Source organism: Antedon mediterranea, chromosome 6 (assembly GCF_964355755.1).
Source record: "Antedon mediterranea chromosome 6, ecAntMedi1.1, whole genome shotgun sequence".
NCBI classification, from domain to species: domain Eukaryota; kingdom Metazoa; phylum Echinodermata; class Crinoidea; order Comatulida; family Antedonidae; genus Antedon; species Antedon mediterranea.
Window position 1 is genome coordinate 19,645,000 of NC_092675.1, and position 23,080 is coordinate 19,668,079.

General features: G+C 34.1%; 1 protein-coding gene across 1 annotated transcript in view; it reads right to left on the reverse strand.

Annotated features, from left to right (window-relative positions):
* Nucleotides 1-1,317: 1,317 nt before the first annotated feature.
* Nucleotides 1,318-23,080, reverse strand: part of LOC140052460 (sushi, von Willebrand factor type A, EGF and pentraxin domain-containing protein 1-like) — a 32,455-nt gene continuing 10,692 nt past the window's right edge. The window contains exons 2-31 of the mRNA XM_072098070.1: nucleotides 22,686-22,941; nucleotides 21,940-22,116; nucleotides 21,539-21,700; nucleotides 20,931-21,110; nucleotides 19,604-19,783; nucleotides 19,179-19,376; nucleotides 18,364-18,618; nucleotides 17,397-17,636; nucleotides 16,901-17,092; nucleotides 16,561-16,679; nucleotides 16,372-16,441; nucleotides 15,927-16,064; nucleotides 15,545-15,760; nucleotides 15,117-15,272; nucleotides 14,679-14,840; nucleotides 14,413-14,574; nucleotides 14,055-14,201; nucleotides 13,411-13,524; nucleotides 12,835-12,948; nucleotides 12,207-12,408; nucleotides 11,788-11,945; nucleotides 11,206-11,404; nucleotides 10,594-10,772; nucleotides 9,763-10,014; nucleotides 9,455-9,628; nucleotides 8,920-9,093; nucleotides 6,587-8,617; nucleotides 4,555-6,381; nucleotides 2,760-2,895; nucleotides 1,318-2,440 (exon numbers count right to left, since the gene is read on the reverse strand). Coding sequence (XP_071954171.1) covers nucleotides 2,422-2,440; nucleotides 2,760-2,895; nucleotides 4,555-6,381; nucleotides 6,587-8,617; nucleotides 8,920-9,093; nucleotides 9,455-9,628; nucleotides 9,763-10,014; nucleotides 10,594-10,772; nucleotides 11,206-11,404; nucleotides 11,788-11,945; nucleotides 12,207-12,408; nucleotides 12,835-12,948; nucleotides 13,411-13,524; nucleotides 14,055-14,201; nucleotides 14,413-14,574; nucleotides 14,679-14,840; nucleotides 15,117-15,272; nucleotides 15,545-15,760; nucleotides 15,927-16,064; nucleotides 16,372-16,441; nucleotides 16,561-16,679; nucleotides 16,901-17,092; nucleotides 17,397-17,636; nucleotides 18,364-18,618; nucleotides 19,179-19,376; nucleotides 19,604-19,783; nucleotides 20,931-21,110; nucleotides 21,539-21,700; nucleotides 21,940-22,116; nucleotides 22,686-22,941 — 8,589 coding nt within the window. The 3' untranslated portion in view covers nucleotides 1,318-2,421. The remainder of the gene's footprint in view (nucleotides 2,441-2,759; nucleotides 2,896-4,554; nucleotides 6,382-6,586; nucleotides 8,618-8,919; nucleotides 9,094-9,454; nucleotides 9,629-9,762; nucleotides 10,015-10,593; nucleotides 10,773-11,205; nucleotides 11,405-11,787; nucleotides 11,946-12,206; nucleotides 12,409-12,834; nucleotides 12,949-13,410; nucleotides 13,525-14,054; nucleotides 14,202-14,412; nucleotides 14,575-14,678; nucleotides 14,841-15,116; nucleotides 15,273-15,544; nucleotides 15,761-15,926; nucleotides 16,065-16,371; nucleotides 16,442-16,560; nucleotides 16,680-16,900; nucleotides 17,093-17,396; nucleotides 17,637-18,363; nucleotides 18,619-19,178; nucleotides 19,377-19,603; nucleotides 19,784-20,930; nucleotides 21,111-21,538; nucleotides 21,701-21,939; nucleotides 22,117-22,685; nucleotides 22,942-23,080) is intronic.

Consider the following 23,080-nt stretch of genomic DNA (forward strand, 5'->3'; position numbering starts at 1 on the left):
TCATTCATTCACTCCATTCATTCATTCACTCCATTCATTCATTCATTCACTCCATTCATTCATTCACTCCATTCATTCATTCATTCACTCCATTCATTCATTCACTCCATTCATTCACTCCATTCATTCACTCCATCCATTCACTCCATCCATTCATTCATTCACTCCATTCATTCAATTCATTTATTCACACACTTCATTCATTCATTCATTCACTCCATTCATTCATTCACTCCATTCATTCATTCATTCATTCACTCCATCCATTCATTCATTCACTCCATTCATTCAATTCATTCATTCACTCCATCCATTCATTCATTCACTCCATTCATTCATTCACTCCATTCATTCATTCATTCACTCCATTCATTCATTCACTCCATTCATTCATTCATTCATTCACTCCATCCATTCATTCATTCATTCACTCCATTCATTCAATTCATTTATTCACACACTTCATTCATTCATTCACTCCATTCATTCATTCACTCCATTCATTCATTCACTCCATTCATTCATTCATTCATTCACTCCATCCATTCATTCACACACTACATTCATTCTTCCATTCATTTACTCCATTCATTTTTTCATTCATTCATTTACTCCATTCATTCATTCACTCACTCCATTCATTCATTCACTCCATTCATTCATTCACTCCATCCATCCATTCACTCCATCCATCCATTCATTCACCCCATTCATTCATTAGACTGAAAACTTATTGAATTCTTGTTCTGGATGCATTAACAATACAAGATCAAATAAAGTGAAAGCATTTTCTGAGGGTTGGTATCATTCCGTATGTAATTTCAATATTGGCAAATTATAATTTAAAGTTACTTTTCAGTTCCATGTAATGTGTTTGTAACATGCATATGCATTAAAACCGACAAGTCATTTTATTTTAAACTTATTGTTGTAGTGTTACTCTACAGTACCCCACAGTTTTATGTTTCACCGATTGATATTGCACCCTCTGTCCCAATGTAGAGCAAAGTTTCTTAGATTTGCCAGTGGTGTGACGCATGTGCCTGAGACCCCAGGCTAAGCAACGCTGGAGGCCTTGGTCATTTTTAGCCTTTTTCGACATATTTTAAAGCCTGTTTTTTTTCCCTGGCCACTGCTCAGGGGCCCCTGGGCTTAGCCAGTGAGTGCTCATAGCCGTTACGCCACTAAACACTGCTTACATATACAATACCAACTTCAGTACCGAGGTGGTAGCAGGGGTAAAATATTTATCAACAAAATATCAATTTTATAAGTTAACTTAACATGATAATCAAAAAGATAAGACAATATTGTTATTTCTTGAGTTTATTACGCATACACAGCTAAAAACAATATTTACAGTTTAAATAAACAAAATGTCAATGATAATGGGGACAATTATTTCTTATGGCCAAACTCCGACCACAGAAAACGAGAATTTATAGTAGAATTTCGAAAGTTGTCATAAAACTGCTAACCCATAAATGACAGACAAACAATAGAACAAACGTGCACCAGAATAAAATCCTAAACATTTGCTAAATGCTCTTAGCTTATGAAATAGATTTCAACTACAACTAGATTTATATAATACTGTACATGCTTACTACTTGAATCATATTTCTGCTATTAATAACATTTGTTTTAAATTTATATATAAAATATGTATGTAATTAATAGCTTCAAATTTATATACAAAACTAATGCATAGTTCAAAACAAATAAAAAATCTATTTTACATTAAATTGTTTAATGATTATATAACACATCTTGGTATGTAATAGAATAATGATTAAAAACTACATTTTTATGTTATTATTACTTAAAATTTGTCATCATATTATCAAATATATTTTTGTATATCATTGTCGAAACAAATGAATCATGTTCTCTACAACCTTGTTAAACTTCTGATTATACTTTAGTTAGTAGACATAGCATACACCATTCATAATATTATATGATTCAAAATACAGCAAAATAAACACTTTTTTGGTCATAATTAGCTTTCTGACAATTTCTATATACAATAATGTTTATTAGTGTACAACATAAACTAAATAATATCTAATTTATGCCAAATATTATACTGATGTTCACAACTAATCGGTTTAAACTAAATAAGGCATAAGCCCAACAGATCATGGGATTAAACTATACTTCCAATATGATTTTGGTTTTTTTTTTAAATGGAGGGGGGGGGGGCCCTATATGAACATGGATTTAGAAAACAAAGACACAAGATATCTTTTTCAACCCCTCAACATGTGATCATTTAAGAACACTTAGTATGTCTTGATATCCAACAATTTAAGTGCTCATTTTAGTCAGTAATATAAATCACTACGATTGTTTAATATTAAATTTGTACATAATTGGTTTTTAATCACTTTTTACCCAGCTTTCAGTCTTCTGTCTTCATTAAATTAGTTGTGTACAGCTAAAAAAAAATTGCAAGAACCAGGTTAAAAGAGAAACAAATTTCATTTTAAAGGGTTTTTTACCAAAATATTATTCTTGGCCTAGCAGTTTTAAAGTTTAAGATTGACTTATAAACAAATTACAAAACAATATTCGTGTTACATTTTCACAATTTGTATTTTAAAAATTATTTCCAATAGAGTTGGACGTTTTTAATTTTTACATAATATATAGTTACTTGGTCTATGCTAGTCAATCATATTATAGCCCTATTTGCTGGCCAATAATTTGATATTCTCCATTCTTTCTCTGTTGTATTTATTGTACTATATGTATACCTGTACTCACCAGTATGGCATCTTTCACCAGTGAAGCCAGCAGGACATTGGCAGACATTGTAACCTACACAAATACCACCATTACGACAGTGTTGAGTACAGATTGGTGTTCTTGGATAGTAGATGGCATGTAGAGCTTGGAAAAAGAAAAGTTAAATGTCTTGTAGATCATTGGATTGTCACTGACACCATAAACACAAACTTGGCAATTGGAAGAAAGGAAAAAAGCTTATGTGTGATGTTTGCCATTAGACTACTGGAGCACCCTTTACGATTAGACTACTGGATCACCCTTTACAATTAGACTACTGGAGCACCCTTTACAATTAGACTACTGGAGCACCCTTTACGATTAGACTACTGGAGCACCCTTTACAATTAGACTACTGGAGCACACTTTACAATTAGACTACTGGAGCACCCTTTACAATTAGACTACTGGAGCACACTTTACAATTAGACTACTGGAGCACCCTTTACAATTAGACTACTGGAGCACACTTTACAATTAGACTACTGGAGCACCCTTTACAATTAGACTACTGGAGCACACTTTACAATTATACTACTGGAGCACCCTTTACAATTAGACTACTGGAGCACCCTTTACAATTAGACTACTGGAGCACACTTTACAATTAGACTACTGGAGCACCCTTTACAATTAGACTACTGGAGCACCCTTTACAATTAGACTACTGGAGCACCCTTTACAATTAGACTACTGGAGCACACTTTACAATTAGACTACTGGAGCACCCTTTACAATTAGACTACTGGAGCACCCTTTACAATTAGACTACTGGAGCACCCTTTACAATTAGACTACTGGAGCACACTTTACAATTAGACTACTGGAGCACCCTTTACAATTAGACTACTGGAGCACACTTTACAATTAGACTACTGGAGCACCCTTTACAATTAGACTACTGGAGCACCCTTTACAATTAGACTACTGGAGCACCCTTTACAATTAGACTACTGGAGCACCCTTTACAATTAGACTACTGGAGCACCCTTTACAATTAGACTACTGGAGCACACTTTACAATTAGACTACTGGAGCACCCTTTACAATTAGACTACTGGAGCACCCTTTACGATTAGACTACTGAAGCACCCTTTCCATTAAACTAATGGAGCACCCCTTCCATTAAACTAATGGAGCACCCTTTCCGTTAAACTAATGGAGCACCCTTTCCAATAAACTACTGGAGCACCCTTTACAATTAGACTACTGGAGCACCCTTTACAATTAGACTACTGGAGCACCCTTTACAATTAGACTACTGGAGCACCCTTTACAATTAGACTACTGGAGCACCCTTTACAATTAGACTTCTGGAGCACCCTTTACAATTAGACTACTGGAGCACCCTTTACGATTAGACTACTGGAGCACCCTTTACAATTAGACTACTGGAGCACCCTTTACAATTAGACTACTGGAGCACCCTTTACAATTAGACTACTGGAGCACCCTTTACAATTAGACTACTGGAGCACCCTTTACAATTAGACTACTGGAGCACCCTTTACAATTAGACTACTGGAGCACCCTTTACAATTAGACTACTGGAGCACCCTTTCCATTAAACTAATGGAGCACCCCTTCCATTAAACTAATGGAGCACCCTTTCCGTTAAACTAATGGAGCACCCTTTCCGTTAAACTACTGGAGCTCCCTTACCATTAGATCATGGTATGATATCTGAATAGTACTTTTTTCACCCTCTATGTGGTACATTGAATAGCACAATTTCTAGAGTGTGTGCACATTTTTTATACTTACGAACACACTGAGGCAAATGCCCTTGCCACTGGTTGTTGATATTGCAGTACATTTGACTTCGATAATGTTTCATTACATAACCATTGGTACAAGTGTAGAAAGCAGTTTGATGACCTCTTGGCGAGACTCCCAATCGATAATTACCATTCTGGATATCAGGTGCTGGTCCACAGCCAGAAGTCTTTACACATTGTGGTTTAGGATTATCCCATGTTCCATCTGCAATACATGTGCTGCTTTCAACACCATTGATTTCAAACCCAGAATTACATCTGAAAATAACTGTTCTGTGTCCATTTTCATTTTCGAGTATGGTGACTTCGCCATCCGTAAGGTTTAATGGAGGACAGGTTAATGGTTTACATACTGGGATTGAGCCATTCCATGCACCATTACTATTACATGTTAATGAGGTTGGTCCATGAATTTGAAAATTATTCTTACAACTAAATTCTATAACTGCTCCAACTGAATGATTAAGACCACTAACAGTGAGATGTTTGTCATGCAAGACAAGTGGAAATGGACATTCGATTGCAATACATGGATTAATTGTAAAATTCCATGTTCCATTAGCTTGGCATATCATAGTGTTTCCTTGCGGTTTGAATCCAGGACTACATACAAAATTAATGATGTCTCCAAAGCTGTAGTCTGATTTTGTATTTGCAGGCGATGCATTTGTGAATAGAGGGGGTGGTGGACATTTGACAGAAGAGCAAACTGGTGCTGAATCACTCCATGTTTCATCAATTAAGCATGTCCTTTCAGTTGGTCCATCAAGATTGTATCCAATATCACACATGTATGTGACAACATCCTGATATGTGCCATCTGCATAATTGATAACTGAATGTGTTGGTTTGTCAGGAACTCCACATGAAATGATTTCACATGTTGGTGGCAATGGTTTCCATCTTCCTGAACTTGAACACCTTGTGGATTTATCACCATGTATTGAAAATCCTTCATTACATTCATAATGTGTAACTGATGTATAGGTAACTTCATCATAACGTATTCTTCCATGCTCTATTTCACGTGGTATTGGACACGTAACTGGCTTGCATGTTGGAGCTGCTTCTGTCCAGACACCATTTTTGCTGCATGTGCGTTTGCTATGACCTATTAGATCATATCCATTCAAACAGTGGTATCGTGCAAGACTGTTGACTGTTAATAGATGGTCAGAAACACCTCCATTTTCTGGAGCATCAAGCCTTGAACAAGTTATTTTAATACATTTCACGTGTCCACGACTCCAGTTAGAAGATTCCAGGCACACTTTTTTTTTTTTACCTTCGAACCTATAACCTATTTTACAAGAGTAAATAACAATACTTCTAAATGTCGTTCCATTACGAATAGCAACAACATTTTTTGGTTTTGGTGGAAGTGAACAATCAATTAATCTGCATTGAGGTTGGGCACTGCTCCAGCGCTGTGAAGAACACATTGATGATGATTCTCCAACCAACGTGTAATTTTCTTGACAAGAGTAATGACTATGTTTTGATCCATTTGGTAAAACTTCAACTCGCACAAATCCATTAGACGGAGCAGTAGGCTGCGGGCATGAACTCCGTCTGCACAGTACACGACCACCACTCCATTTTCCATTCCATCCACATATCTGTTGCCTGTTTCCTTGAAGTGTGTAACCCTGATTACATGTGTATACTAATTGATCAGTAAACAAGTAACTTCTTTTTACAGGTGTGTAATATCCATTTGGAAAGTTATCTGGTCGTGAACAAGTATTTGGTTTGCAACTCTGTGGTCCCACACTCCATGTACCATCATTTTGACATGTTGAAATGCTGTTTCCTATTTTATGAAGAAAAACAATTATCTTTCACCATATATTATATGACAAAAATGTTTTATCTAATCTGAAAAGAAATTATCACATGTGTAAATTAATAATAAAAATACAAACTAACATTTATTTGAAATTTAATGCTCTTACACCAATAATATTCAATTTTAAAATTCATAATTCAAATTATAATATATTTTAATATAAACTTACCTATTAATGTAAAACCTGGTAGGCAGTAATAGGACACATTGCCATTTACAGTGAAATCACCATTTTCTAATACCATTGGCTGTCCACAGGTTACAGCTACACAAATTGGTTGCTCACCACTCCATTGTGAATTTTCCAAGCATCTTAACTCATTGCTGCCCTCAAGTTTAAATCCTTGTATGCAGGAGAATATTGCAACACTTCCAAATGTGTTATCATTATTTCGTATTAAGCCATTCTTAAGAATTTGTAAGTCTGGACAGGACACTTTCACACAGATTGGAATCAGAGGGTTCCATACACCATTAGATCTACAAATAATCCGTTCTGCTCCAATAAGTTGATAGCCAGCATTGCAACTGAAATTTACTTCACTACCGTATTTGAAACTTGCAGCGATGAACTGTCCATTTGGGAAGTTGGTGATATTTGGACATGAGATAAGCTTACATGATGGCATGATCCCCTGCCACTTGCCAGAATGCGTGCACACAAATTTGTTCCAATCAACTATTTGATACCCATCCAAACAGTGAAACAACAAAGTTTGATTCTCCCTGAAATCCAATGCATCTGGAACACCATTTGGAATATTCGGAGAAGAACAAACAATATCGATACATTTACCAGGCTCTCCAGACCATGACCCATCCTTTAGACAGGTTATAGTTGACAGACCTACTATCTTTTTACCTCTATCACAACTTAGGGTCAATGTGCTATTAAGAGTGAAGACGCCACCCTGACTGGTAATGATAGTGTTTGGAGGAAATACAGGTTTATCACACATAGCCAAGCAGACGGGTACATTTGAGCTCCATTTTCCATTTGCTCCACATGTTATTGTTGAGTTCCCATTCATTAAATACCTATCCTCACAACTAAATGTCACAGTGCTTCCATATGTAAAATTCTGTCCATTCATAAAACCATGTATAGGAATAATAGGCCGTAGACAAGATACTATTTTGCATGATGGCAGCTCTCCGATCCATGCGCCATTGGATCCACATGTAAACACGGTCCCAGTTTTTAACGGTCTGTAGCCTTCTTTACAGAAATAATTCATTTGACTACCATAAGTATGTCCAGTGATGTAATGTGCTACTCTATCAGGTGGCATTGGTGGCTTTCCACAATCAATGATTCGACATGTTGGGATTGTGGCATTCCACTGCTTTTCAGCACCACATTGTATTGTACTCTCTCCGTCTAACCAATATCCTTCCTGACAAGTAAACAATATAATATCATTGTATTGGAATGAGTTGCCAACGATATTCATATAGTTTTGTTGTCGAGGTGGTGGACATTCAACTGGTGTACACCTTGGCATCGTATTACTCCAAGTACCATTAGCAAGACAACTGCGGTGTACATTTTCAGTGATTCGATAACCAGAATTGCATTCATATGTTATAGAATGCTGGAAAGAAAAATCTGATCCAATGATGTGTCCATGTTCAATCTCCTCTGGTGGAAGACAAGTTAGAGGAACACAATGTGGTGGGTCATTATCCCATGTGTCCATAGCAACACAAGATAACACTGCAACATCTTCTATATTGAAACCCTGGATGCATGTATATTGAACAATGTGATGAAAGAGGTATTCGGCTTTGATGGGACTGTATTCACTGTTTGGCACAGTTGGAACTGAAGAACATCGAATTCTTCGACAATGTGGAACACTACCGTTAAATCTTAAATCTGCTTCACAAGTTAAAACTGGTTCTCCAATCAGCTCAAATTCCCGATCACAGAAATAAGTCACATGATCACCAATTTTAACAGGGTCTGTGTTCTGCTTTCTATAACCATTTGAAATTACTGATGGTTTACAGGTCAAAGGCCGACATCTCGGCATTCTAGACCAGTGGCCATTGCGCTGACATGACACTGTGTTTTGTCCCTCTAACATGTAGTGCTGGTTGCAAGACACGTTGAAGGTAGATCCTTGTCTATTCTGTGTTTGGCTAATAAAATTCACCTGACCGTTTGATATTGTTGGAACCTTGTTGCATAGGATTTCTTAAAAGAAAAATAAATTTAACAACTTCATTAAAGAAACCAGTGAAATATAATTTTAAATAATTAAATCAAATGTTGATGTTGATTTTGTTCCAAATTGATTGGTCTTCTGGCTTACCCTAATCCAGAACCTTGTTGCATAGGATTTCTTGACAGAAAAATAACTTCATTAAAGAAACCAGTTAAATACAATTTTAAATAATTAAATAAAAAATGTTGATTTTGTTCCAAATTGATTGGTCTTACCCTAATACAGAAGAAAATCCACTTATATATTTCAATTTATTGTTCATTTAAATTACCTAAACACTGAGGAGGTGGAATATCCCATTCACCGTCTTCTGAACATCGCCGTGTGTCTGCACCATCTAATTTGAAACCATCATAACACTGATACTTGATTGTGTCATTGAAATCAAAGTTATCCCCAATGAAATCACCATCATCTATGAATCCAGGATGTCCACAGAATTTTTCTACAAAAAAAATATGAAAATTTAGAGGTAATTATTGGTAGTAAGAAGCATTACAGACTAGAGATTGTCTCAAGGCACTAAAGTTAACTAGATTCCCCTAAGAAACATGTCATGGCAGCCACTATGAGCACTTTCATTAATCCATGTTATTGGACTGCACTGCAAGACCAAAATCAGAGTAAACACCACCTCTTTTTTGCTGAAATCCTTTCAAATCAGAGACTATCAGCAGAAGTGATGGTAAATAGGCATAAACTAGCTTTGTTCAAGACAATTTTTTTTCCTATTGTGCAAAAAAGACTCCTCCTCCCATCCCTATAAAATATCTTTACTTCAAACTTTTGTACTGAACTAAACTTACTGGAACATCTTGGAAGTTTTTGGAACAGCCAATGACCATAGACTTTACATGATGCTTCAGGGATTCCAACCATTATATAACCAGCATTACAGCTGTATGTAATCGTTTGTAGAGCAGTTGATGGTAGGTAGCCTGACACTGAACCATGATCAATCTCAACAGGCTTAGGACAACCTTAAAATACAATTTAAAAAAGTAAGTATTGATCATAAGTTTCAGTTATTTACCTTAATTGATATGACTGAATGAATATCTTCTTCTTTTTAACTTATAAAGAACGTATTTGTCTATTTCGTTTATTCACAAACCTGAACAAAAATGATTGGGTATAGATTTGACACGGCCATACATGCCTTTCTTGACATCAGGCCATGCAATCACATTGCCACGAACGTTGCCACGAGCCTGCTCGCACGTTTTTGATAATGAGGCGATTTCACGTGCACTAAATGCATAATCCCAAACATTCAGATGACTAATATTTCCAATGAATGCTTCACGAGAACTGAATCCACCACCTAAGGTGTCTTGTTCCTGACCAATCACAAACACACCACCACCTGTATTTCAGAAAGGTAAATATTTAAATATATTTTTTTATGGTGATTATCTTAAAAGTGTAAAAAATCCTATTATACTATACTATATAGATTTATAAAGCGCTTTTCCAAAAAAAAGACCAAAGCGCTGTACATTAATTAGAGCAGTATACAAGGACAAATCTAAATTATTCCTTTGGGAAAAGAAAACTTTTTAACAATTTTTTAAAACATTGTACACTTGGAGCTATAATAGGTAAATTATTCCATAACTTAGGTCCAATGACAGAAAATGATTTATCATCAAATAGTCTACTAGTTTTAAGAACAGCAAGACGAGTAATATCTCGTGTATATCTGAGTCTCTGGCGACTTCTGAATTAGTTAATGTTAGACGGGTGCTGAACCATTGATGCAGTTATATACTTGTACCAAGATCTTAAATTCAATCCTTTGTGAAGTGCAGTATTTCATTTTTATAATACTGAACTCAATATTTGCAAGATTTGAAAATGTCATTTTAGAAATTTGATCAAAATATTTTGTGTGATTTGGTTCAATATTAACAAAAACAGTTTTGTAATACTTTCAGACTCTCACCTGGGATAATATCGTTGACTGCAAGAGGTACAGTTAGTTGCTGAATTACTTCATCTCCATCTGAATACAGGTGCCATTCTCCACCAATACTGCTCCAAGTGAGAGCCATGTGATGCCATATGCCATCGTTAGTCTGTAAGTCAGTTATTACTGTTGTATTACGCACCTTTATTACCCACCTGCAATGTCAGTGCAAGACAAATTTTGCCATAATATTTAAAACCTTAACTGTTAACTGTCTATTGCAATTATATGTAACACAAGATTAGAATTGAGTCAAATATAAAAAATAGAGTAAAATTCAAGAAGAATAAATATGTAACGTTTAAAATATTGAAAATGTCTGTCACAGTCTAAAGTAGCTTAAAGATTTTTACTCATTATACCCTGTATTTTAAATTGTCTGTCTTTAAAGAGCCCTTCCAGCCAAGTGGTTTAACTTAGGAGCCCTAATTGATAAAATTACAATCAAGTCTGCATTCTTGTTATCTAAAACTCTCAGTTAAAGAAATTCTTGTCACACAAGATAAATTAAAATGTTCATTCATTGTGTCTTGTAGAAACAGCCACCTACAGTACAGTGAATCTTCACCGTTTATACTCAGCACTTACCCAGTGTAATCCATCAAAACAAGATCATCAAACGAGTCCTGATCAACAGTGTAGGAGATTGCAGTGCCCCAATTTTCAGTGTCTGAAGTACGCATCCAAAATGCAACAGTTATGGCATGCAAATCGGGAATTCCATCAAGCAGTATATAGTCTGTTGTACCAGTGTATTCAAAAGATAAACTGAAGTTGGAAGGTAATTCTAAAAAAAAAGATTTAACTTATTAAATTATTTGACATGTGCAGGTACTCAAATTATTTGATATAAGATTGATATAATTGTTTTAAAACAAATTATTAGTATTTTTGGTGCTTATTTGTGGTTCAATGGTTCTGGTTCACTTTTGGTTTAACTTGGTTTGGTACTAAAGTTAAACAGACATGAACTGGTTTAACTCTGGTTTGCTCAAATATCATCATTTTTGTCTTTTCCATTATAACATTGTAGGTAGGCCCAGAAGAAACCTTACTTTGCTTTATTATGGAAACAATAGTATGGACACAATATATATGTCATGGTTCCTGGAATCCTAGGTTGCACATAAGATAATAATTCACTTTTACATGACAAACATGTTTTCTTACCAATGTCACAAACTTTACCCCCATAGCCTGGACGACATAAACACTTAAAATCATTGATAAGATCTTGACATGTGGCACCACTAACACAAGGTTCATGCTGACAATCATTTGTGTTGATCTCACAACGGTCACCCTCTAAACCATTCAAACAGGTACAGCTTGTATGGAAAAAATATAAAGTTATTCTGAGTGTACAGGTATGTTCTTATTGCATTTCAAAGAAAGTAATATTTTCTTTGTGATATATATTTTCTTTGTGATATATTCGGGCACTGAATGCTTGTCAGTATACTGTACAAGAGTGATGTGTTTTTGTTTGTTTTTTATTTAAAATTATTATTTTGTACATTTCTATATTATTTAGTGTTTAAATATACATTACACTGCAGGGTAGACCATGGTATAGAAAGTAAGATTACCTGAATCCATTCACTTGATTGATACAAGTGCCTCCATATTCACATGGAGTGCTGTCACATTCATTAATTTCTAACCCACACCGATCACCAAAATAACCATCAGGACAAAGACATCTAAAACCACCGATTTCATCACTACATCTACCGCTATTGGCACAAGGAGATGATAAGCATTCATTCACTTCAATCTCACAATTTAAGCCTGGAAAATAGTAATAAACTTGGTGGTTAACATGCTTTTTTTTTGCTTTTTTTAATCTTTATTTAATAAATACATTATTTTCCTTAAAATAACTTTTGACACTTTCAAATTGGCAATTCCATTTATAGATATAGGTTATCTAATAGATAATACTATTTTTGGGAAATGTTAAAACCACATAAAAAAGTACCAAAGTTAACATGCTTGTCTCCAATCCTGACCTAGTGCCAGGATTAAACTCACCATTCTTTCTACTCTACTCCCTAAGCTTCAAATCAAACTTGTAGTTTAGTTACTTGCTGTTGGATTTACAAACATTTTTAATCAATTAACATAAATAAAGTCATAAGCATTATTTAATATATATGTTGACACTTTGGAATAATTATATTATTAGTATTAAAGGTTGAATTCATCAAAAGATACCTGTATACGCCTCTGGACAATCACAATAGTAATTGTTGATGTCATCAGTGCATCTGCCTTGGTTTTGACATGGGTTTGACTGGCATTCGTTTATATCCTCATCGCAAAGGACACCTGTTTATTGGTTATTAAACAATATCATTTTTTTTATCTATTAATTTTTTTTGCAACATATTTTTCCACTGTGATGAGTAGAAGTTTCTAAAAAAAAATGCACAAGATAGATAGCGACTGCTAAAAAAAATGATGTACAACATTACAACATTAAAAATAACAAAAGCAGATTTTCCAGGGTTCAGTACTCCTGGCTGCATTATTTTTTTTCCTATTAGGTTAAGGCAGAAACTATACAGGGCATGCATATATCATGACTATTCATGATGCATGCTCATGACGTCATACTGTTAAAACACACTTGAGTGTCTGATGCACATCGGAGCTACTTTAATGTACTCTTTTTCTCTCGACGTTGTTAAAGACACTAGACCTGCAATTGTTGAGGTTTTTAAAAAATAATGCCTTGGTTCTGTCATTGTACCAGTATGCCTAAGCAGTGTCAATTTGAATTGAGTTTACCTTGATATCCTGGTTCACAAGTGCAGTTAAACACATCAATTCCATCATGACATGTTCCATTATTCATGCAGACTACACCATCACATTCATTTACATCTACCTGACAATGCGCACCTACAGATAAAGCGTATACATTATTCATTGTTTAAAACATCAAAATATGGCACTGTAGATTGGAAAATAACATGCATGCTTAGTTAGTTTCTGGATTTCTCAAACTTTACTAATACAGTCAATTTTAGGCATTTAAAATCATTCCTAAAATCATTTAAACATAAACTTTCTAAAAGCTTTTAAATATTTATTTATATACTGTACATAATATTGTAAAAGCATTGTTGAAATTGTATTTTTTTTTTTTTTTGTGCCAGCCCCCAGGGAAGAACCACCATGTGTTGATCTGGCCTCCATGGCTAAATATAGTTGAATTGAATTAATTTAGCACAGTCACTTTTAGTTGCATTTATCGATTTTTTCTGCATAGATAATTACTTGCAAAATCTACCAAGTTCCATTAAATACCATTAAGAATACCAAGGTTCAGCCATGGTTATCTTAAGATATTTTATGTGTGTAAAGCTCTTGAAACATTGTATTAGGCGCTATAAGACTACCATTATTATTATTATTAGAAGATGTCATACCTTCAAATCCAGAGCGACAAAGGCACACATATCCTCCATCATTCTTTTGGCAGGTTCCATCATGTTTACATGGTTGTTTGAAGCACTCGTTAAATACTATTCTTGGTACAACATTAATATTTGGCTTTTGAGCTACTTGTTTCTCAACTGAAAAAAAAAGTTTTATTTATGTTCAAATGTAACTAATTCTAAAAAATAAATTAGTTGGCTTGTTCCAATGAGTTATTTTGCCCTATCAAATGAGTTTCTATTAATTTGTTTTAACAAAAAATATTGTTTAACTTTTATCCTCACCATGCAGTAAGCTGCCTTTTATTTGTCTAATATTTTGAAAAGAATAATATTATTTGAAACATACCATTGCAATCTTCCAACAATTGTGATCCAACTGAACCTGTAGTAGACCCTGCTGGGCACTTATCACAGTATTGTTGTCCCACTTCTGACTGGTAATACCCTTCTGGACAGGGGTAGCAGGGAGATAACCCAGTGTCCGAAACAAACCCAGGCTGGCATTGTGCTGAAAATAATACATAGGCATAACTTTTATTGTTATGGTATATTGTATTTTTGAACAAATATATTCTGTAAATATAAGTAACATTTATTTTCAATTATGCTTACATATACAGTTCAAATGAGAAACAGCACCAGTAGATGCAGTTGTGGTGTTATATGGACAAGGCTGACAATCTGTACTATTGGCATTGGGTTGATAGGATCCTTGGCCACAGCTCTCGCACTGTTCTAAGCCAGTGTTGGAACATGTTCCTGGTGGGCAAATGTCTATCAGAGGAGAAAGAAGTTTTATGTAGATAAGTAAGTATAAACGATCACAATGTTTCTTTCTAAGCACTGTAAGTATGGTAAAGAGTGCTTCATACATTTTCAGATAATGATTATTATCATAATTACTATACTTTGATCAATAAATAAAATGTATCATCTGAGGTATCAAAATAAAAAATTATGGCCTTTTCTCTATACATGTGATGAGATGTGGTTGATAGTGAATACCATTGCTCCCTGTTGATATTTTAGTATTAAGGCTTAAAAACCCACCTTTGCAATCATCTTGATTTTTAGATCTTTTATATAAAGTTGACGAGTTCGTTGGACATTCTTGACATTCCATTGAGCCCTCTACAGTCTGGTAAGTTCCAATCTGACATTTGACACACTTACCATTCTTATAGTATGTGCCCTTTGCACAATTCACTAAAACAAAGTGGTGTTTCAAATTGTAGTTATTTATGTGTATAAAACATCACATTCACGTTTTCCATTTTAGTATACGACTCAGCAACAAAATTAAACAAAACATTAAGATGCATTAAAATACCAAGAACATACTGTACAGGGAGGAATCATTGGTTTACCAAATGCTTGTTTTGGCCTCACAACATACTCAATCTACAGAACTGTTTTGGCACCTTTAGTATGTAAAATTTAAAATTATTATTTGAAATTAAAGCTACAGTATTTTTTACCACATTTATTGCCTTCTTTTAGCACTGTTCCCTCTGGACATGTCCCCTTCACATGTTCAAAAGTTGCTTGTCCACTGCCTTGTGTTACATTCAAAACATCAGCAGTTATTTCAAAGTTCAACAGTGTTTTTATACTGTCTAGTGCATTTGCCAGGTTCTGAAATTCATCAGGTTCACCAATCTCACTATCAGAGGTAAAGGATGTTGCCTGATTGGCTAAAAATAAATATGTGTACTTTAGTAAATTTTGCAGAAAGATTTTTTGGGGTTTTCTACTTTTCCCATATTAATGTGACTATTATTTTTATTATTAACCGAGCCCTGTATACTTTGTGAACTGTTTCATACTGTTTATGTAAAAATGAATAATAAGTACAGTTACCATTAATGATTATTTCAACTATAACTTCTGGTTCTAATTGTGAAACATTTGTGTTGTGTATATTCAGATTTTGATCAAAAGTTCTGACATTCCCATCCTCTTGTTCAACACTTCGTTTTCTTACAAAATGTGAATCATCTGCAAACATATTAAATACATAATATAATAAATAATGTGAATTGTAACTAAATAAATAAGGTTACTAAATAAGCTTCCATGATGTACAATATGTGCGTTTCCCATTTGAATCCCAATCTATACTGTAATAACACATGGCCAAATTTATTTTATTGGCATATGGTGTAAGTGCCCTATGTTTTCAAGTAATTTATCTACACCCATGTACTGCTTAGATTTCTAAGTTTTGCTGTTAAGACAACATTATGTTTCGCTTTTACTAAAGTACCATAGTGGCCTGTACACTATTGAATAAAAATAATTATACCTTGATCTTTGCAATTAGCCTCTATATAAGAGACAATACATTTATATCTCTGACCGCAGAGCTTGTTTAACTACAATAAAGAAATGTAGATAAATAGGGTTATTAAAATATTACATTAGTATTAACACATAATAAACCTCTTAATCAATTTAATGCCAAAATGATACATGTTAATTATTTATTACAAACCTGTACGTCAATGCTTGTACTTATTTTGTCTCTAATCTGTTCAATGCTTTCTTCATTACACTTTGACAAGGAATATTTCACCTTTACTGGCAACTGTACACTCTTTATGTACTTATACTCTATAGGAGAAAAAAGAGCAGGATTTAATGTATTTTAGTTACGTATGACACTTTGCAAAATTATACTTCTATACTAATTCGTATTGAATTTTTTTTTTTGTGTTGCTGTTATAGTAATAGACTCACCATATCTGTACAATACATTGCTATGATTTAATCACTCATTTATTACGTTAAATAGCAAAAGAAAAATACAACAATTAGATGATCAGAAAAAGTACCTGAACAGTCCGGCCAAGGCATAGAATCTTCTGGACTCCAGACTCCATCTGGTGAGCAGGAGTACACTGGATGTGGCGTGATGGCAAAACTGAATCCATCTTTACACGCTATTGTACAATTTAAAGTTTGTCCGTGCTGGTTACAGTCTGTATGTCCAGCATATGGACTCTGAGGAACCTTACATGCACTTTCTATAAATTAAACCGAAAATATAGAAATAATTTAGTTTGTCTTTCTGTTGAACATTTTTATTTTTGTCTGTTCACAAATAAGATAACAAAAACTGTCTACTTTTAAGGTAAAATGTCTTTTTAGTTACTCTAATTTTTATAATTAAGCCTAGTTTGGGTTTCTTGTGTTTTGTAGTTGCCTTTTTCCTCTCCCGTAGGTCTCTTATATTGTCAATCAAGTTGGCAAAATTGCCAGTTGTTATTTTAATAAAACTGTAAAATGTTCAGAGTTTATCCAAAATAAAAATGTGAATTTGTTTTTTACCTTGAACTTCAATAATAATATCACAAGTCTTGGTGTTTCCAGAATGGTCTGCAGCCCTGTACTTTACCACTGTTGTACCCCAGGGGAACTGGTCCCCTGGTCTATGTGAAGACACTATTTCAGGCTTCAATCCTGAATTGTCTGAAAACTTTGGTTCTTTCCATGTTATACTTGTCATTGGTTTTGGGGACAGAATTGGAGGTGGAGAACCACACTTGACAACTATCGGTCTCTCAATATCTGTAATCAGAAATATTTTAGATGAACAAGCACTTTCTTACAAATTTTGTAGAAAGAGGTATAATATTTAGTATGTTACATAACTTTTGTTACTTGGAATGTATATTGTTATAACTAGATTTTTTAAATGGCATATTCACTAAGTATTTTACATCCTTTTCAGCAAAGTCCAGTATGATTGGTTATCTCTGAAATTAATATTTAATAATCAGTAATTTTTTCGCCAACAATTGATAACAATGTATCAAAATAGTGTAATATTTTAGGTTGTGATGGTGGAAGATGGTTAATTTTCTGGTTGATTTTGTTCTTTGTTTTGTATGTTTTGTTTATTTATTTTATTCAATTTTCAGGCACAAAAATACATGACAAGACAGCGGTGCAGCACCCTGAGGATTGCCATGAGTGCAAAGCACTATCGAGATGGCTCTCCATATACTGCACTTGAACATATAAGTAAACAATAAAAATACAAAGATATAAAAATTTAAAAATTGCGAGGCATCAAATTGAACAATCGTTAAAATTGAATCTAAAAAATATATAAATATAAATATTATGTACAGATAAAAATGATTGTTTAAAGATAAAAAAAAATAAAAAGTTTAAAGTTGCCTGACATAAGACCGGATATGCTATCGGAAATAAAAGAAATGAATGAATGAAATCATAGTTGCTGTAGACAATGTCTTATATAAATAAGTTTTTTTTTAAACAGTCTACTTACCTTTTACATACACTATAAAAGAACAATGGGCTGTGTTCCCTGCTCTATCACGAGCCTCGTACGTTATATTATTTTTACCAATAGTAAAGATGTAGGGCGGTAGTGTTCTGTAAAGGACTGATATTGTAACATTGTTGGAATTATCGCTAGCTCTTGGCACACGCCATCTACGCTGTGACACTTCTGCCTTGTTGGTATGCAGCTGAGCTTCTAGGTATATATCATGTGGACAAGTAATATCTGGTGAAGTGATATCTGCAGAGATAAATTCAACAACATAGTATTTAAATAAACCTTAAATAGTCACTAATTGTTTGAAACTATGCTAGTCAAGTCAAGTTAATTTTTTTAAGTTACAGAATAATACCTGACAGATTGTAAATAATGTACACATTGTTTGTTGTAACATTTCTCCTGAAGCCTATGTGGACTTTACTTTTGATTTAGTGTATAGTTACTGTACAATGGATTTGCTTTATTTCTAAACAATTTAGGCATTCCATAGACAGTTATGAAAAAAAGTTTAAACAAATGTAATTTTCATTTTTAGAGTAGAAAAACCAAATAATTGTACCAGGAACTAGAAAACAAAATATATATTTAACAACATTATTTTTCTGTAGTTAGATTTTTGAATGAATCTTCTGCACATATTCACTTAAAACTTTTTTTTTTAAATCGTTTAATTTAACAAACTACACTAATTTGTTTGTCTCCTGTGTTTCTGTTAGTCTCTAGACATCAATATACTCACCGCATCTGTACAATATATTGTTATGATTTAATCACTAGAAAAATCTTTTAATTTAACAAACCTCTACAAGGATTGAGTAGGTCAAATTTTCTGTCCCATTGCCCAGAATCCAAGCATCTATAAGAGGGGTTTCCAATGACCTCATACCCTTGATTGCAGCTGAATACGCACTCTTGGCCTATACTATTCGTTTCCTTCGTACATGATGCTGGTGAAAAACTGCCGAGGGGTGATTTCAGCTTAGGTTTGCATGTTACAGCTTTTTTTGGAAATAAACACATTAATGTTGAAATCAATTTATCTGGTTTTGTGAAATAAGTTTTACAAGAATACTTAAAAATTACATTATCTAGAGTATATACAGTATGTATAATTTGGAGATAATTAACAATTTTAAAACAATCAATATGTAATTGTAATTAAAGTATATGGGTAAAATTTCTTCTGGAGATATATCAAGCAATTTTAACTTGTTAAATTACATACGTTTACAGATTGGATTCAGACCATCCCACTTTGCTATTGGAAGACACACTCGGCTAACAGAGCCAAGTAGCTTGTAGCCTTGGTCGCAGGTTGTGTTGCACACTGTATCAAAAGCATAATCTTCTCGGCTACACTGTATCTCACTATTTTCTGGTGTTGGAAACATTTCACATTTTTTTACTGAAACAGAACAAATTTGATTTAATACTGACTGATTCACACTTAAATTATGGTTGTTTCTTCATTGTAGATTAGCTGTTTTAGCTACCCAGGAATAATATTATAAACCAGTAGAATTTGCCTAAAATATTGGGTTTTCTTTTGTAGCTTATTATGTAGCTTAAGCTCTGTCTACTGTATCACACTTTATGTGAAAACGAAAACTAGTTTGATAGTGTAGACAGAGCTTTTAGATTATTTGTTTTTAGTCTTGTAACAAATACTATGCAAGGTTTGAGTGAAGGAGGAGGAGTGAGATAATAAATAGACCACAACATTCATTTAAACTACATTTAGCTATTGTAAAAGGAAAGATTTTGTTGGTATTTTTATTCTAATAAAATGATCAATCACCATTAGTAAAGTAATTAAAGGTTATCACGATTATGAAGTAAGATGAACTGAAAGGTGTGTGTTTATTATCTTTGGAATGTTTTGTACATAATTATATCAATATATAGATAGTACACAATAAAGAGCACTAACCCGCCCTACCTTTGGATGTACGGTATTTATGTCAACAATTTAGCTACTAATTTATAGCATTGTTGCTTAAATTATGTGAGTAGAAACAGTAGATAGTAGGTAGTTACACTTACAATTGTAGAATATCTTAGCAATAAAGTGCACTAATCTACACCCGTCCTACTGCTGTACTGTTCAACAATTTAGTTACCAATTGTTGTTACTTTAGTTTGTTACCAGTTTTGCTTAAATCGTGAGTGTAGAAACAGTAGAAACTTATCAATTATTAAATTATAAACTAACTTTAAGCAACAGCAATTATTGGTTTACAATCAAGATGGACTTTTTGCTCTATTGCTTTTGCTTTATACTCTTTGGTTCAATTTTCTATGGATCTTCAAGATCTGCAAGAATCTTCGTTTTTCTCAGATTTACCCTGTTTGATTTGATTTGATTTGATTTATTTCGGCATCAGGAAAAGACAACATGGAAAGAACCAAAGTTTTCAGACAATTCAGGATTGAAGCCTGAAATAGTGTCTTCACATGAATTAATAGTCTTTTTTCAGTCGCTTCCAGACTATTTTTCCATCGTCTTTATACAAAATACTGATAGAAGCTATAAGATAAGATTAACTACTTACATTCGCAGTCTGGTATCTGCTGGTTCCATGTTCCCTTTGGAGTGCAAAGAACGAGGTTAGCTCCACCAGTAATCCTGTAACCTATCTCGCATGTAACAGCACAAGCTGAATGGATCTGGTTGCTACACTCATTGATGAAGCTACCATGCTCTGGAGGAAGCAGTGAAGGGCATCTGATAGCTGTATAAAAAGAAATGATGACGGATCCAAATTACAACTCATGTTGTTGAAGTTCAGTTGCGTATTGTCAGGAGAGTATGCAAGAGGTTCCTCTCTGCTCTGAACTGGAATTGCTCTGTGGTTGTATTGTTAGTTTGAAAGCATGATGTTTCAGATTATCGTTTCATTTTCGGAAGAAAGGATACACCATCGGGAGATTCATGATCATTAGAGATCATCATTAGAGACAAAAATCAGGAATATCTGTAGACTTCAGTCCCAATGTTGGTGGATGTGGTCTCATAAGTGAGTGGCTCCTCTTATGTCACTTATAAGGAGATTTGTTATCATTGAAGATCATAGAAAGACAACAAGACATACGTCTGTTAAAGTGTGTTTTAAATCTACTGGTTCCATTTTCTTATATGAAACATTAAATACTATCTCACCCACACATCTGCCACTAAGGTCCTCGGCATAGCCTTCGTCACATTTACAATCTATTATTGATGTACTTGCTATTGGACTTGAACGATAAGGTTGTGGACATGGTACACAGGTTCCAATACCTCCAGGAGAAGATTCACTCTTATACGTATTGGTTGGACATGCTGAGATAGATACAAAATAGACATTATATTCAAATGTTGTTGTTCGTTGTAATGTATTGGTTTTAAGTAAGTTAATAAAAATATACAGATGTGGGAGTGGAGTGAGGTCGTATGCTCAAATCCAAGCACTGGTAATTTGTATTTTGTGGTTTTCAACATGAACTTTTCTATTGAAAATCTTTTATCGAAATGTATTATTTATGAATATATAATTTACACATGATTTTTATACATTATACCTTGGCATCCTCCTTTCAGACCAGTTCCAAAGTAACCAGCGGGACAAACACATTCATACTGGCCACTGATTGTACCACATTTGCATATTGCCTCAGAATCGCAACAATCTTCTCGTTCTTCACAATTCGTCACACATTTCTTGTTGTTCACTTTGATATAATCTCCAGTCATCAAATCTGAAAAATGTACAATTGATTTCATAATATTAATAATCGATTGATTAATTTTGATTTTAGTAGATGAAGGGGTGTGGTTTTTCGGGATACCGTGGAAGGTTAAAAAAAAGACCAAATGCGAGAGTTTTCTATCGATTTCATATATGTTGGGGCTACAAATAGAAATAAGTCGAATTCGGATAAACATATAACTGTCCCTTTAAGTGAGTGCTTAGAACGATAACATCACATTGATTGATACCAGACTCGTAATGATGATACTAAAAGAAGTGTGCGAAAGAGCCAAAGGTCAAATGTATCGCATACAATTTTAACTTATTATATCCTTTGGGGTTTCTATATGATATATGACAGATTTCATTATTCATGTAATATATTTACATTCATTTCTTCATTAAAACACTAACAATATTATGCAAAAAACCTCAACGTCACAACTTATTCTCTCCTACTACTATAGGCTACTGAAAGTCGTTCATATCGGGAATTGAACCCGGGTCTTCTTCCCCTCCCTCCCTCTCCTTCTCTCTCTCATACTCCCTTGCTACCTATGCCAATGCCCAGAATACCTTCATATAATGCCCTTCGTGCCAACGATTCAAACTCTTCAAAATCCTGTAAAATATAGCAATGTTCGTGTTTAGGTTCCGATGACATTTCAAACAATTCCCGGATGTTTCCATTTGATATGCCGAATGTGAATATCTCGACTCCCCTATCGCGTAATTTTTTGGCCACTGATCGAGGGTCGCCGCCGTTTGAATAGCCATCTGTTATCAAGAAAACAGCCTTTGTGGCCTCATTACGTGCCTTCTTCAAAATGCTCTGAAAATTAAATAATAATTATCCAATTTCAAAGAAAATTTATTATCAAACTACCCCTGTTAAGAAGACATTTTCGGGACGTATGTGTTGGGATTGGCCATTCCCTTAGTTTTTCACATGAAAGTGTTGCCTAATAATA